The sequence below is a fragment of the Gymnogyps californianus genome, chromosome 14 (genome assembly GCF_018139145.2).
Source record: "Gymnogyps californianus isolate 813 chromosome 14, ASM1813914v2, whole genome shotgun sequence".
NCBI classification, from domain to species: Eukaryota; Metazoa; Chordata; class Aves; order Accipitriformes; family Cathartidae; genus Gymnogyps; species Gymnogyps californianus.
In genome coordinates this window covers 21,329,888-21,343,718 of record NC_059484.1, presented here as the reverse complement: position 1 = coordinate 21,343,718, position 13,831 = coordinate 21,329,888, and the positions used below count along the sequence as shown (strand labels likewise).

Sequence of the window (13,831 nt, the reverse complement as noted above, 5' to 3'; positions counted from 1 at the left end):
GTTTTGGAACCAACTGAAATGAACTTGAAATTAAGTTTTGCAAGATCTTCACTTCATCAATAAAAAATCATTCAATTCAAGTAATTTTTTAAGGCCCAAGTCAGTTTTTTCCAAAGTCTGTCTTTGTCGCTTTTTTATTAAATTTTGTTTGTCTGTTCAGATACTGAGCCAAAAATATCCCATTGATTTCCCAACTTTATTTAGGACATAAACCAAGCCTTTATCTACCCACACGGAGCAACCAATGTGGTTTTTACCGTACAGGGCGCTTTTCTGCTCCGCAGGCCTTTCACAAAATAAATCTTCAAGCTGAAGTTTTCAGAAAGACGTACATCAGGGCCACCGTTTTTTAACGTGTTCATAAGACAAAGAAAAGCAACTAAACCACCCTGCAGCAAACTGCCCTGCCGAGGCTGGGGGAAGCCAGCAGAAACCCTCTGCGGGCAGCTGATCGCATGGCTGATCGTTCCTCCTGGTGCTAAAACACAGGCAGCTGCAGGCGTATCTCAAATCTGATTTCTTTCGCAGGCTTTGGCTGGTTTCTGTCCACTCTTGGATGTGTAAGATCCTCTGCGAGGCATCTGTTTCGCTCTGTTTAAAGTAGGTTGATTGCAATGGCAGAAACTGGGGTGCTAATTAAACGCGGCGATAAAGAGAAGGTGTGCCTGGAGGTAGCTGGCTCCGGGCTGAGGGCAGAGGGAGAGGCTTTCCCGGGCAAGGACGCGGTCCTGGGCGCGGGGTGAGGAGGGACCTGGTTTGTTTTGATGGATTTTTCTCCTGTTAGCATGTCCAGTTGCTTTTTGTTAATCCAAGGCAGCATTTTGTTCTAGTGGGGTGGTAGTGGCAGCAAAATGTTCAGCCAAATATTGCAAATATTGGCACGCTCCCTAGCTGCAGGGTTCAGCATCTGTCTTTAAATTCAGTTGGGAAAACACTATGAGAAGATCTGTGAAAAACTCAACTAAAGGTTGTTGAAAATTTGTGTAGAATATTTGCTGCCCGGTAGCAGAGAGGCAGCAACTACACAGAAGAAACATCGCTGGTGAATGGAGGAAAAGTCTTTTTTCCCCATGATGCCACGCAATACTGCAGCTACAGTAGCAATGTTAAATTAAATAAGTAAAAGGGAGAGAGGAGAGTCTTTCACCTTCTCCTGTGTGAAAGCCTCTAAGATCAGTGGGAAGCTGAGTAGAAGAAGTGAATGCCACAGCACATCAGATTGCCCACTGATACTTTTCAGGCTATCAAGCAGACAGAGACCGACGGGATGTTTTGCCATGACCTTTGGGCCAAGGGCAGTCAGTGCTCGTGAACCCAAACCCGTGTGGGTTTCGGTGCTGAGGAAACGCTTTCTTTCTGCCTGCGGCGCCTTCGACTGCTGCAGAGAGCCTTGCCTCTCCCGGAGAAGCCTTTCCCTCTCTCTCTGTTTTCTGGGTGGTTCTAACTTTTTTCAACGCTGCCTCATTTTTTCTGATTTTTTTCCCCCCTTTTTCTTCTCCGTCATGCCTGAGTGAGACATGACCCTGCTATGACCATGCCCCCCAGGAGGTATTTCAGGCTCTCCGAGCGGCCAGAGACCCAAGGTGCCCCCTTGCCGCGGGGCTGCCTGCAGGGCTGTTGGGAGAGCCCAGGTGAGAAAATGCAGCGGGTAAACTCCGGGCTGCGGAACCAGAAACTCCCTCTCCCATCAGTGCAACATGGTGCACGGTCTCTAGGCAAGATGCTTTTCTCTCCTTGGCCACTCTGCCAGCAGCGATGGTCGTGGCAGATGCACCTCAACGCTTTGTCCCCATTCTTAGTGGATTTGAGGCCGATAAGGGAGAAAAGATTTTTTTTTTTTTTTAAAACTATTTTTGGCATTTGGCATCAGCTGTGCTAGGGCAGCCATCCAATACATCTGAGTCTCCCTCTGTACAAAACAAAGAAGCAAATTAAAAATATGTACATGTGTGTGTGAGGAAGCAATTCAAAGCTTCTCTTCATAGCTGGGAGAAATGCACACTATAATTATCTTAAATGAGCTAGTTATAACTTCCTCATTATTGGCAGGGGATTAATGTAAGACCACACACTCATAGCACTGGTATTTAAAAAAACAAAAGAGAAGAAAAAGAAGAAGTGTGTGAGGCTGGCTGGGGTGGGGGTCACCAGGGAGAGACATTAAAAATTGTCAAGAAAGGAGGAAAGCCAAGCCTGGGAGAGCAGCGAAGAGGAGAGATTTCTGATGGAGGCTGTGAACGCCCATAAACCTTGTCCCAGGCGACTCCATTTAAAACCATCCTGAGGAGCAGCGCAGCCCCGCGGTGACACAGTCTCTGCACGAGCAGCCTGAGCCGCTGCCTGCGATACCCCGGGGTGAGCGTGAGGACGAGGCCGTAAATGTCCCTGCACCTGGGATTCCTTTACTCCGTCACCCATTTCCAAGCAAGGCCCACCGCAAACGACTTCAGCGAGACACAGCTAATGATGTCAGATGGGATCCTCCTGTTTCCCAGATGCTCTGACTTCACCACCGTCCACGACTGCGTGGATGAACACATGGGATGAGTGACAAATTAATCCTTGGAATAGCTTATTGCTGTTGATGTCCAGGGGTGCTGCCTTCTGATTTACTGCATGCCAAAGGGAGGGCAGCAGGAGCTGTTTCGGCAGGAGCGAGCCCCAGGAGTGCTGCCTGCTGTGGACGTCCCTGTCCCTGCACCACTGCCCGGCAGCAGCACTGGACCTGGCCCCCCCCAAACCTCTGCGGGTGCTCTGCTGAGTCCAACGGCGGAGGCAGACCCGTGGGGCTGAGGAGGCTGCTGGCAGATGGATCAGGAATGGCCTCAGACGGGTTTTGACCTGCACCCGGGTGGTTTCCCAGCTCTGATTTTCATAACTCTGCACAGGGAATGCCCTGGAGTCACTCCTCGCTGCGCCTCGTCCCTCGAAGGCAGCCAGCCACCCCAAGCGTGCGGTCTCCTCCCTCACCGGCTGAATGGCTTTGCAGTAAATACCAAGGGCCTGATCCTGATCTGGGTTTCATGGGTGTCGCCCCACGTGCAGGGAGGCAGTCATTCCTTAGGACCTTGCACGGGAGAACCAGCTCAGGTGTGGGATGTCTGGGGAGCCCCGGCCCCCTGAGCTGGAGCGGCGGCGGCACTGCTGGGGCTGTCCCACCCTGGAAGAAGCTGGCTGACCAGAAACAGGGCCAGGACACTGCAAATGAGCTGTGACAAGCCAGGCCGGCCCCAGCTGTGTCACCTGGAAAGGCTGAGGGGACGGAGATGGTGCGGAGGGGAGATGCAGTCATCCTTGGTGCACGGACCACAGGGCCCACGTGGGAGGCGGCACAGCCCTGTGCTCTGCACGAGCTCTGCCTTCCCCTCCCACCCCCAGCGCTGTTATTTGTGCAGAAGAGCTAAATATCCGTGCTGTGCAGAGGCAGCGATATTCCTATAGATATACGATTTCTGTAACACGTAACAGCCTCCTTGAGAGGAACAATTTATTTCTAGGATACTGCCAGGAAGAAGAGAAATCCAGTCCTGGATGTCTTCCAGCTTGATTTTTCTCCCACTGGGTACGTGGGTTCAGTTTGCAAGTGTTTTTTGATTACTTTTTATTTTGGAGCCGTTTGGAGCAGGGCTGGCGTCGGTCAGAGGGGACTGGCACATGGGTGTGCCGGACGGGGCAGCATCAGGGGTGCCGGAGCCAGGGTTCGCCAGGACTTGCTCTTCAGGGAAACGTGTTGAATTGGATCCTGCAAGCCTCTGAACTCCGTTGCACCGGCTCTACGCCTGGGTAGCAGGAGTCCAAGTGCGGCCTAAATACTAAACTATACTGAGGTGCTCGAAAGAACCTCCCACCCAGAAAGCTGCCACTGTGGAGCAAAGAAGGCTCAATACCAAAGCATGGAGGAAGCTCTTCCTACCAACCCTATCTCCTTTTCTTTAAGGAACTGCAGGGTGTGAAGAGGTCATATGCAATAGGTGAGGGCACATTTCATTGCCCAAGATCTACAAGTGAGCACTAGAGGTGTACCAGGGTGGCTGAAGAAACATTAGAGTATCTTTGCTCTTGACTGTGGCCCAAGGTGACCCGTCCATCTCTGCACAGACATGCCTGCATCTTCAGCGCAGGGACCTCCACAGCGCAGGGACGGGCTGTTCCACAGCACACATGGAAATATCCAGAATATTCGATGCGTGTAGGAAATGGAAAGCTTGTGTCCCGACCCCGCTGTGCAGGTGGGGAGGGTGGCGAGGGCGAGACGGCCAGCGGTCCCTGCTCTCAGGGATGGTATGTGTTACCGGAGGCTGCTGCTGTGCCGGGCGCTGTACAAGCGCAGCAGCGATTCCTGCCCTGGAGAGCAGGCAATCTAAAGAGACTGCGCAGATGACGGGTGAGGCGATGGCAGAAACACTACCCCTGCTTTACCTGTGGGGATAGTACCAGGGGGAGTGTGAATGACTTGCCCAGAGGCAGACAGCGCCTCCAGGACAGATCTGAGAGCACAACCCAGGCCATGCTCCTGATGAGCAGTGATTTACACTCCGTGGATGGAGAGCTGGTTATTATCTACATACTGACGCCAAAGGACATCCTGGCTTTTCATAAGAGAGATAACCAATAACAACTGCTGTCCATTTTGATTACTAACTTTCTGCAAGCCGCCTTCAGCATCCTGCCAGTGACTGCCCACATTTCGATGGGATGAATGAGCTCCACATCATCTCCTTTGTGTGCTCAGCTAGCGCAGTTTCAGGGCTCTTTAGGATCCAGTTGGATGAAAAGAGCTATTTGAATGTAAATTAATTGCCATTACAATTCTGTTTTCCTGCTTTTCAGCAGAGGAGATAACTTCAGCCTTGTCACAGGGAACAAAACCATCAAAAGTGAACTTGTCAATTCAATCTCTTCATATAATTATATTCTGAGGATTCAGACAGTTGGGTGGTTTCTGCATTACTTCTCCCCTGAGAAGGATTGCTCCCATCTTCCAAGCACAAGCAGACTGTGTGCACCAGGGAGAACAAAGTCAGTCTCCTCCTGCTCACATCGGTGCTGGAGCTCACCAGATCTGCCCAATTCCCTCTTGGGTTCACCGGGACGCAAGGCCAGCGCTGGTTGTGGCTGCTCTACACCGTGAGCCAGCAGGCCTTCACGGGGGGAAGCTGGAGATGCAAATTGTACGGATTTAGCTGGGTGTGGAAAACATCGTCTTAAGTTACAGGTGTAAGCGGGTGTGATTTACAGACTGAAGAGATGAAAAGCAACCGAAGGAGTCTGCAGAAGCAGGTATCGGAGCCTGTCGCTGAGACTGCTGGGGCTGGTTTCTGTGCTGCTACGTCTGCGCATCTGCGGCTGCTGGTGGGGCCATGGCAGCGGTGAACGGGAGCACTTACACCATCTGCTAACTAACACCCCTTTGATATGCCACTGCATCGAGGCTTATGTCACTTCTGAACTTTGCCTATTGTAATTCTGGCTTTGTACTGCAGAGGTGAAATGGAAAATGGGGAAAATAATTAAAGAAAATACAGAGCAGCTTCTATCACGGAGAGGCTGAGCAGATGCTGCACCAGCGATGGCTGAGGCACCGCCGCAGGCGCCCAGCCCTGAGGGTCGTGCCCGGTTGCGTGTCAGTAACGTCCCCATGGCTCCAGAGGAGGACAGTGCTGGATCAGGCGTTACTTCTCCTGTGTGAAACCACAAGAGAGATTGAGGTGGGCAGGAGGAGTGCTAAGGCGCATGCAAGGCAGGAGTTGGACCTGAGCGTGGCTTTGCTTCGTAGACACCCGCCCCTTGGTGCAGGCAGAGTCGTGTGGGCACAGGCAGAGCAGGGACGGGCCTGAAAAGCCATTCCGTGAGAGGAAAGAGGGGAGGCTGGCAGCGGCTGGCGCGGGGCACAGCAGTGTGATGCCGGGGACCAGCATGTTCAAGCTGCGATGTCTACATGAAACCTTTTCACGCCTCTTCCACTCATGGTTGCTGCTATCAGATGTTTTTGTCTCTGCTGCAGTCAGCAATCTCGGGCAGTGGTTAAGTTGTGTGTCATGGTTTTAAGCCGCACGGAAAACAAACTGTGTCAGCCCTCGGCGTGCCCGGTCATGATGCTCTGCCTCAGCACCGCAGTTCTCAGAAGTGGCTGTTTACCGTGCAGGGAGGAAACCTGCATCCCGCTCCCTCCTCCTGCTGCTCCCGAGCCCTCTCCCTGCTGATTTAGTGCCCTCCCTTTGCTGGGAAAGGGAGCGCACTGACGCTGCTTGTCACCCAGCGCTGCCAGGCCTGGGCACGGGGGGCCGGGCAGTCTGCAAGCCGGGTTGGCGCTGGCGGCAGGGATGGAGGCGAGGGATGGCACTGGTGGCAGGGATGGAGGCGAGGGATGGTGCTGGCGGCAGGGATGGAGGCTGAGGGACGGCGCTGGTGGCAGGGAGGGGGGCGAGGGATGGTGCTGGTGGCAGGGATGGAGGCGAGGGACGGCGCTGGTGGCAGGGATGGAGGCAAGGGATGGCGCTGGTGGCAGGGAGGGGGGCGAGGGATGGCACTGGCCACCCCCGGCGGGCAGCAGGCCTGCAGAATGCGGGTGTCTGTGCTGCGTCCCTGCCACCGTTCAAAGCTGCCAGGGCCCTGTGCCTTCTGATTGCCCAACAACCCAGGAGTTAGTTTTCGTATTGTTTCAGGGAAGTGCTTAATTAGTGACGGTACATCTCTCCATTAGCCTGCCACCTCCGCTTAGCAGCCATTTTGATGATAAATTAATGACTGCCATGAAGCGGTGGCCACGAGCTGGGCCTTGCCTCAGCTGTAGGCCAAGACCGGGGAGGACACTGTCTGCCTGGCCTTGGGCGTCTTCATCTTGCCCAGACCTGGGGCTGGACAAAGGAGCTGCTCTCCCCTTTCTGTATTTCCATTTCCTAGGGGAAACTGACTGACTCTGTAGCCCGCTTACGCAAGACGCAGGCCAACGCGGTTTCCCAACAGGTGAGGCTTACTCTTTCCTCCCTGCAAAGCCAGTGAGAAATTCTGGGCCCATCAGTTGTTCATAACCCAAAGGAAACCCTCTTAAAGGCGTCAGATTGCCAAAGGACACGTGTCTGTTTCTTAAAAACAGCATCCTAAAATGTGTCCCCCGTCCCAGCATCAAAACAAAATGGAGGCTCCCCAAATCAGGGTAAGCTCAAATATCCACTTACAAGCTCCTAGGGAAAAGGTTTTCTTAAAAAAAAAGGTCATGGTTCTTTATTCATTTGCCCAGTGCCTTGCAGAATGGGGTCCTGATGCTAACCGGAGTTTGAATACCTGAAAATTAATAACAGCAGAACAAAGTCCAGCGTTTAAGTGCAAGCACTGCAGTTTTCCTACGGTGAAGTAAAGGAGAGCAAGACAAGGCTTAGACGGCAGCAGTGAATGGGTCTTCTCCCTGCCAAGGTCCAGCCTCACCTCTCAGAACGTTTTTTAGCTCCAGCCCTGGTGCACCGGCAGAGCTGCACGTGAACGTGCCTCCTCCTCTCCCTTCGCTCCGGAGGAGAAAATTACAAACTCAGGCCAATGACCAACTTCGTGGACCCAGGGATGGTGGCCAGCCACCAGCGGGGAAACTGTGAGAAGAGGAGGACTCTCAGACTTTCAGCCTCCTCGCTGACCACGATACTTAGCAGGTGAACACACACGCTGAGAAACCCTGCTGTTCTATTCCTGACTTGCCATCTGAGCCTGACTCATTGCCTTGGTAACAAATTAAAACACTTTTATGTGTTCGCAGCTCGGTACCTAATTTTGTAAAACCAGGGAAACTGGCTCCTGATGTTGGCCATGGAGGTCCTTTGGCTTTCCCCCGCCCTGCGGTATTGCCCCGGAGCGGCCCCGGGCCCCGTCTCGAGCCGCGGCAGAGCTGCCGGTGCTCGGCAGCGCGGTTCGCAGGAGTGCCTCGGGCAGTGGCACGCAGCTGGGGGAGTCGCTGGCGAGAGGAGCCAGCATCGGTGCGACCCGCAGGGAGACAGCTGGGAGCCCCTCTGCGGCAAAAGGACGAGAAGTATCGCTATGTGTTTTCCAGGCATCAGTAACGGGGTCAGCCAGGAATTGCCATGCCCGATGCCGTTTGCCGGGATCCCTCGCAAGGAGCTTTGCTCACCCGTCGAAAGCACAGAGGAGAGTTTGCCAGCAACCGAAACAGACTTGAACGTAAGACGATCACGCACCCACCCCAGCCCTCTGCAAAGCCTCCCGTCACTTCATCCTGTCCTGACCTGAGTAGACCAGTGCCGCCTCGCATTACAGTGCAACTGGGTGTTTCATCCTTCATCCCACCAAACGGTATTTTTGTTTTAAGCTTTCCATAGGGAACCTGACATAACCCTCACCCCCTGAGTCCAAGGCTGTGGTTCTGCCTTACGCCCCTCCCCAGCAGAAACGAACGGATGGCTCAGTCTCCTGGTGAGCTTACAGCTACTGCAAAGCTTCCTACTTCTCTGCTCCTGAATCTGCTGTTGTTGCACACACAGCTTTTGGGGTGTGTATTGTCAGGCAATCTATTTCAAGGTGACTTCACTCTCTGTTTGCAGTAGATAAAAGTGCTAAAACTACATGCAAAGGAGAAAAAAGGCATACGACAGTATCCTGTACAAGGTGCAAGCCAGCACTGTGGAAACAGCTCCCTGGGTCACACTCAGCATTTTTTTAGAAGACAAACCCTGATGGGATGCGGCTGTGGAGGAGAACTGGGGAAAACTCTTTCTGCTAGAAGGTCAGGAGGCCACACAGAATTTTTAGCCAAATAAAGCGGCTCCATTTCCAGCTGAGGGACCCTGCGGCACAAGCAGCCACCACCCTCAGCAGCTGCTGGGCCAGAGGATGCTCCCCCTCTCCGGCGGGAAAGGAGCCGGCGCCGCCTCCTAAGGCAGAGCCAATGTGCCTGTGCAGAGTCCCCGGGTTTGTAACGTCTGTTCAGCACTCGTCCAGCCCAAGGTGATATGACACGTATTATGAGGTCATTACTGTGACTGCACAGGAACTGCTGGGTTTCTTTTTTGGGGGGTGGGGTGGGGGGGCGCAGTGAGTGGGTCAGGAAACGTGTTTGCCTCTGCTGGGTGCAAACACGAAGGTTGCTTTGAATAAGGTTTCAAAAAGATCCAGCAATCCAAGTCCTGTCTGTCAAATTCAGAAAGGAGTTGGAGATGTTTCTGGAGGAGAAGAAAATACCAAGACACAGGCACTATACATAGACGTCCGTGTGAAGGTGGCGACGTTGGAGTGCAGTGTATTTTTATCCCAATAGAGGTGTTATCTGTCTATCTCCCGTGAAATGCTGGAGGGGGGTGTTACAGCACTCAGTTCATGCAAAGAGAAAATAGCCGAAGTCACAGTTAAATTTGTGTGGTCTGTGTTTTCCAAAGGCAAGCTGTCATACTCGGAATTTTTCTCCTCTGGCTCACTGCCCTGTATTTGTTGCATGACAAAGTTCATCATCCAAGTAGCTGTTTAGCGGCCTGGATGGATTTTTGCCCTGTGTAGGGTATAGTTTAGGTCTGCTACTCATCAGAGAAGTATGGGAGTTTTGTGTAGACCTCAGCACACACGATCTTTCTGTTCTCTCACCAGCGGCAAAGCCGTGTTTAGCTTACATTGGGGCTGAAGCCAGATAAGAACGATGCTTCAGCACAAGACGTAACCACATCTGGCACATGCCAGGGGCGGTTCCTAAGAGTTCAAAGGCTTCAGCATAAATTATTTACGCATTCACCTCCTAGCAAATCCTTTTATTCTTAAATTCCAGACAGTTTATTATGTCGAGATCCTGAAAATCCAAAGTCTTGTCCTCTCTGCATAGATGTTAAAGATCTTAAAACCTGGCCAGACGTCCCGGGAGCAGCTGCCGGGCAGTGCCAGTGCCTCGGCGCAGCACTGCCCGAGCGGCTGCTCCCACGGCGGCTGCTCAGGGCCCGTCTGGTCCCTGCAGAGCCACAGCCTGGGTACAGCTACGCACGTACGTGCCCATGGGCACAAACCCAGAACGTGCCCACCCCGTGTTAGCACGTAGGAAGTGGATTCAAAAGTGATTTAAATGCTAGCAAATAAGAAATCGTTTGGGATGGGCTGTAACTAGAATATTCCCTGTTTTTTAGGGACTGGCTCTGTGAAATTCCTGACTGCAAACTGGGTATTGTATTACTGCTAATTCAGCAGCTCTGCTGGGGCCTGCTCGCACTTCCCTCTTGGAATGGTACGAGTTCTTGGCTTGCTTGGTGACGAGGGGATTTATTTTACTTTTTGTCTTCATGGATGCTCATGAGGACGAAGAGCAAAAAGCTGGCAAGGAAACATCTCTGCTGAGAAGAGAAACTTTGATCAAACTTGTGATTTTCTCAGCTCCATGGAGTAAAGGAAGTTTATTTATAGACCGGCTTCTTTGGTAAAAACAAAACACGTCCTGTATCCTGCTTTTGATGGTATATCTGGCTGCAGTGCAGCATGGTGCACATTAATTTTATTTGCTTTGTAGCACGAAGTGGTGTATAGTATTAGCGGTAATTAGCAGACTATGCAGATTCGGGCAGTCTTTCTTTGGAGAGCACACGACCTTCCACTGCAGTTGCAAATGAATACTGCATTTAAGAGTACCCAGGAAAGCAACTGTGGTGGGATTAACTGTGGTGGAGCAGGATCGCGCGATAGCTGTTCTCACTGTGATTCTTCACCAAAAGCATCTGCTCTGCGGTTCAAATCGTTTGGAGGCCTCTGCTCACCCGGATTACTTCAGATGAATACCCTGTAACTCAGGCACTCCATGGTGGAGGGAGATGACAAGCCAGCCTTATTACTGCCTTGTCTCTTTGCACCGCACAGGCACTTCCAAATGAGTCCTTGCTCCTGCCAGGCGAAGCGCTGCTATTACCGGGTGCCAGGTCAGGGGAGGGTCCGCGTGCATTGATATCCCACTGGAGCAGCTAAAGTAACGTGTGGTCCCGTCTGCGTGTATTTAAAACCACCAAACCCAAAACATGACTAATACGTTTCACTCTTCATCTTGCAGCCGAGGATTCCAAAGTGTTTTATAATTAATCAACTAATTAAGTCTAAGAGCATTTCAGTGTAACGTGTTTTTATATCCCTTCATCAAGAGGCATAGGAAGTCAGAGGGCTATCTCAGCGCTGCGTCCCAGCGCTGCGGGGAGCCGCTCCGCAGCCACAGCCCTCCCGCCCAGCGCTCACTAGCTCTGCCGATTCCCAGCAGTTTGGTCTTAAAACGCTTTTGGGAGCTGCAAACTGATGGATGTTGCCATTATATAATATCAATAACAAGTTTCTGCCTGTCCTGAGAACTAGTAAAAGAAATGTGAAACGGGTGAGAGAGAAGAAAAACAGACGAGTGTATTTGTGCTTTTTCATCTGGGGCTCGGGGAGTCCAGTTGGAGAAACTACAAACCTTCTCATTTTCAGCTGAAATGCCGCCCGTAGTGACAGTGGCTGAAAACTGTCGCTGTCTGATGGTTCGTGCCTCACATGAACGGCACCAGCAACTCCCCGCGGCTCTCCTGGGGAGCTGGTTCACAGCGAGGGGCCCCGCTGGCCGCGGCTCTGCTGCTCGCAGGAGCTGGCAGCCCCGCTGATGGAGCAGGGTCGCCCGCGGCAGAGGCTGCCGAGCCGCACGGGTCGCTGCGGAGGAGCCGTCGGCAGCCTGAGGACCGCGCTCGCCTCCGCCCCGCTCTGCTCTCCCACCCGGCCACTGCTCACCTAACGGGTGCTGCAGACGGGAGACCGCTCCCGGGCTGTGCTGCGTCACCCACCCGCCCCTACTCCCCCAGCACCGCCAGAACAGCATTGCTCAGCGCCTTTGGGGACTGAGCTATGTTTCATCTAAGCTGAAGCATAATTTCTGGCCGCAGAGGTGCACGCGGGAGAAGTGGATGGCCTCTTCCCGGTCGGCTTTCTCGCGTTGCCCGCCTGGCCCGGGCACTGCCTCGGTGCACGGGCAGGCATGCCTGCCTGCCTGATAAGCTGCGGGCCAGGCAGGGCTCCCAGGAAAGGGACCCAGTTCATATGTCTCAGGACCACACTGCACACTTGCCAGTGGGAAAACCTGAGAGAGGAGATCCTGAGAGATGTCGGGTTTTGATGTGTGATCTATCCAAGATGACTTATCGACGCCACAGAGATTCCCTGGGATACGCACACCAGCTTGTACCTGCGGGACACAGGGGGTCCTCTATAGCTCCACAGCAACACCCGCACCTATGTACCTCTATAGCACGCAGGCGAGAAAACCTGTCTGATGTCTGCCTGGAAGCTTATAGCTCTGCAGTTCTGAATAGTGCTCTGAGATTTAACAGCCGTTTGAGCCAGCTTTTGAATGTTATGAAAAGGTTTGTAGAGACATTGTACAGAAGAATAGTTCAGGTGGGAGAAGTGGAAATCCAGGAATATAGCACAGGCAAGGTGAAGCCACAAGTCAGTCTCTACCCCAAATCCAGTATGAGCCAAGCTCCTTTAACAGGTCTAATATTATGTCCTCATTATTTCAGAAAAGCTTTTGTACTGTTAAAGAAAATGACAGAAACAACTTAGAATTTTAAAATTAGCCTAGTAAATCATCCCTAGATAAAGTTAGTAAGTAAGTAGAGTTTAATATTTTCCATTAGTGAACCTCAAAGTGTTTTGCCAGGGACATAAGCATCATTAGGCACTCTCCTTCCTTTTCAGTGGCTGGGGAAACTGAGGTGCAGCGACGGTAAATACGTTTCTCCACCTCTAACAGTTACAGCTTTGCAATTACTGATTTAATTGCTATCAGCCAAAAATCCGTATATTGCCCAAAAGTCGAAGCGCCTGAAATGCCCCCCCAAAGTCAGGAAGCACCTGAAAACTCCTGGGGAAAACAGCTGCTGTGAAGTTTTTGTAAGGAGAAGGGCAAGCTGGTTTTCTCTCAGCCTGAGAGTCAATGCAATTACTGTTGTGATGAACTTGAAATAGTCAAATATCACAAGGAAATAGCAGCCAGATTTGCAAACAAAATGATCTCTCTTACTTCAAACATTTCTGCAATACTGCTAACAGGAAAGTTTCATAGCTCTTGGCACACAAGAAGAAAGCTTTTTATGGGGACGGACAGAGCAAAGAACGTGGACCCTCCTTACCCCTTCCATGTGGATCCTGGGATTTGTCGCCAGCCGGTGCTGATGAAGTTGTAGCCCCCTGGGGACTCTCCTGATGGAGGCAGGGGAGGACAGGACCCCCGACCTCTGGATTGAGCCAAACCTGGTAACGTTTTGTCCACACCGGACTCCATCCAGGAGGCGAATGAGGAGCAGGTTGGAGGGCAGCTGCTCGATGCTGCAGAGCACCAGGGTCCTGCACTCGGGGCACCTGAGCTCCTTCTGGGATTTCAGGATCCTCTGCAGACAGGGCTTGCAGAAAGTGTGCTGGCAAGGTAGCACCTTCGCTGTGGCATCGAGCTTTTCAAAGCACACAGGACACTCCAACAGGTCAAGGAGAGCTAAATCATCCATCTTCAGTGCAGAGCTCTGTCACGAGCGGAGCTGGAGCCATCCACATGCCACATCCACCGGAGCGGGCTGAGACGCCTTCCTGCGCCCGCGAGAACCGCACCAAAATCCTGGGCTCAGACAGCTATCCTGCACGGAGGGAGAGGGAGGAGGGAAAAAGAGCAGAACTCGACTGCTGGAGTATGTAATACATCCCACCTACATTGCAAAGCAGTGCCTCACCAGCCAATTTGCAAATGTATACTTTGCGCTCACATCCAAATTTGAAGTGAGTCACTTGTGACTCAGTACGCGCGAGGGGACGGCGTTCGGGCTGACGCCAGAGGCAGGAGCCCCAGGTCCTGCTT

General features: G+C 52.4%; 1 protein-coding gene across 1 annotated transcript in view; it reads right to left on the bottom strand.

Annotated features, from left to right (window-relative positions):
- Window positions 1-13,487, bottom strand: part of SH3RF2 (SH3 domain containing ring finger 2) — a 41,576-nt gene extending 28,089 nt beyond the window's left edge. Inside the window, exon 1 of the mRNA XM_050905626.1 lies at window positions 13,116-13,487. Within this exon, the coding sequence (XP_050761583.1) occupies window positions 13,116-13,487 (372 nt within the window). The remainder of the gene's footprint in view (window positions 1-13,115) is intronic.
- Between the last annotated feature and the right edge of the window lie 344 nt (window positions 13,488-13,831).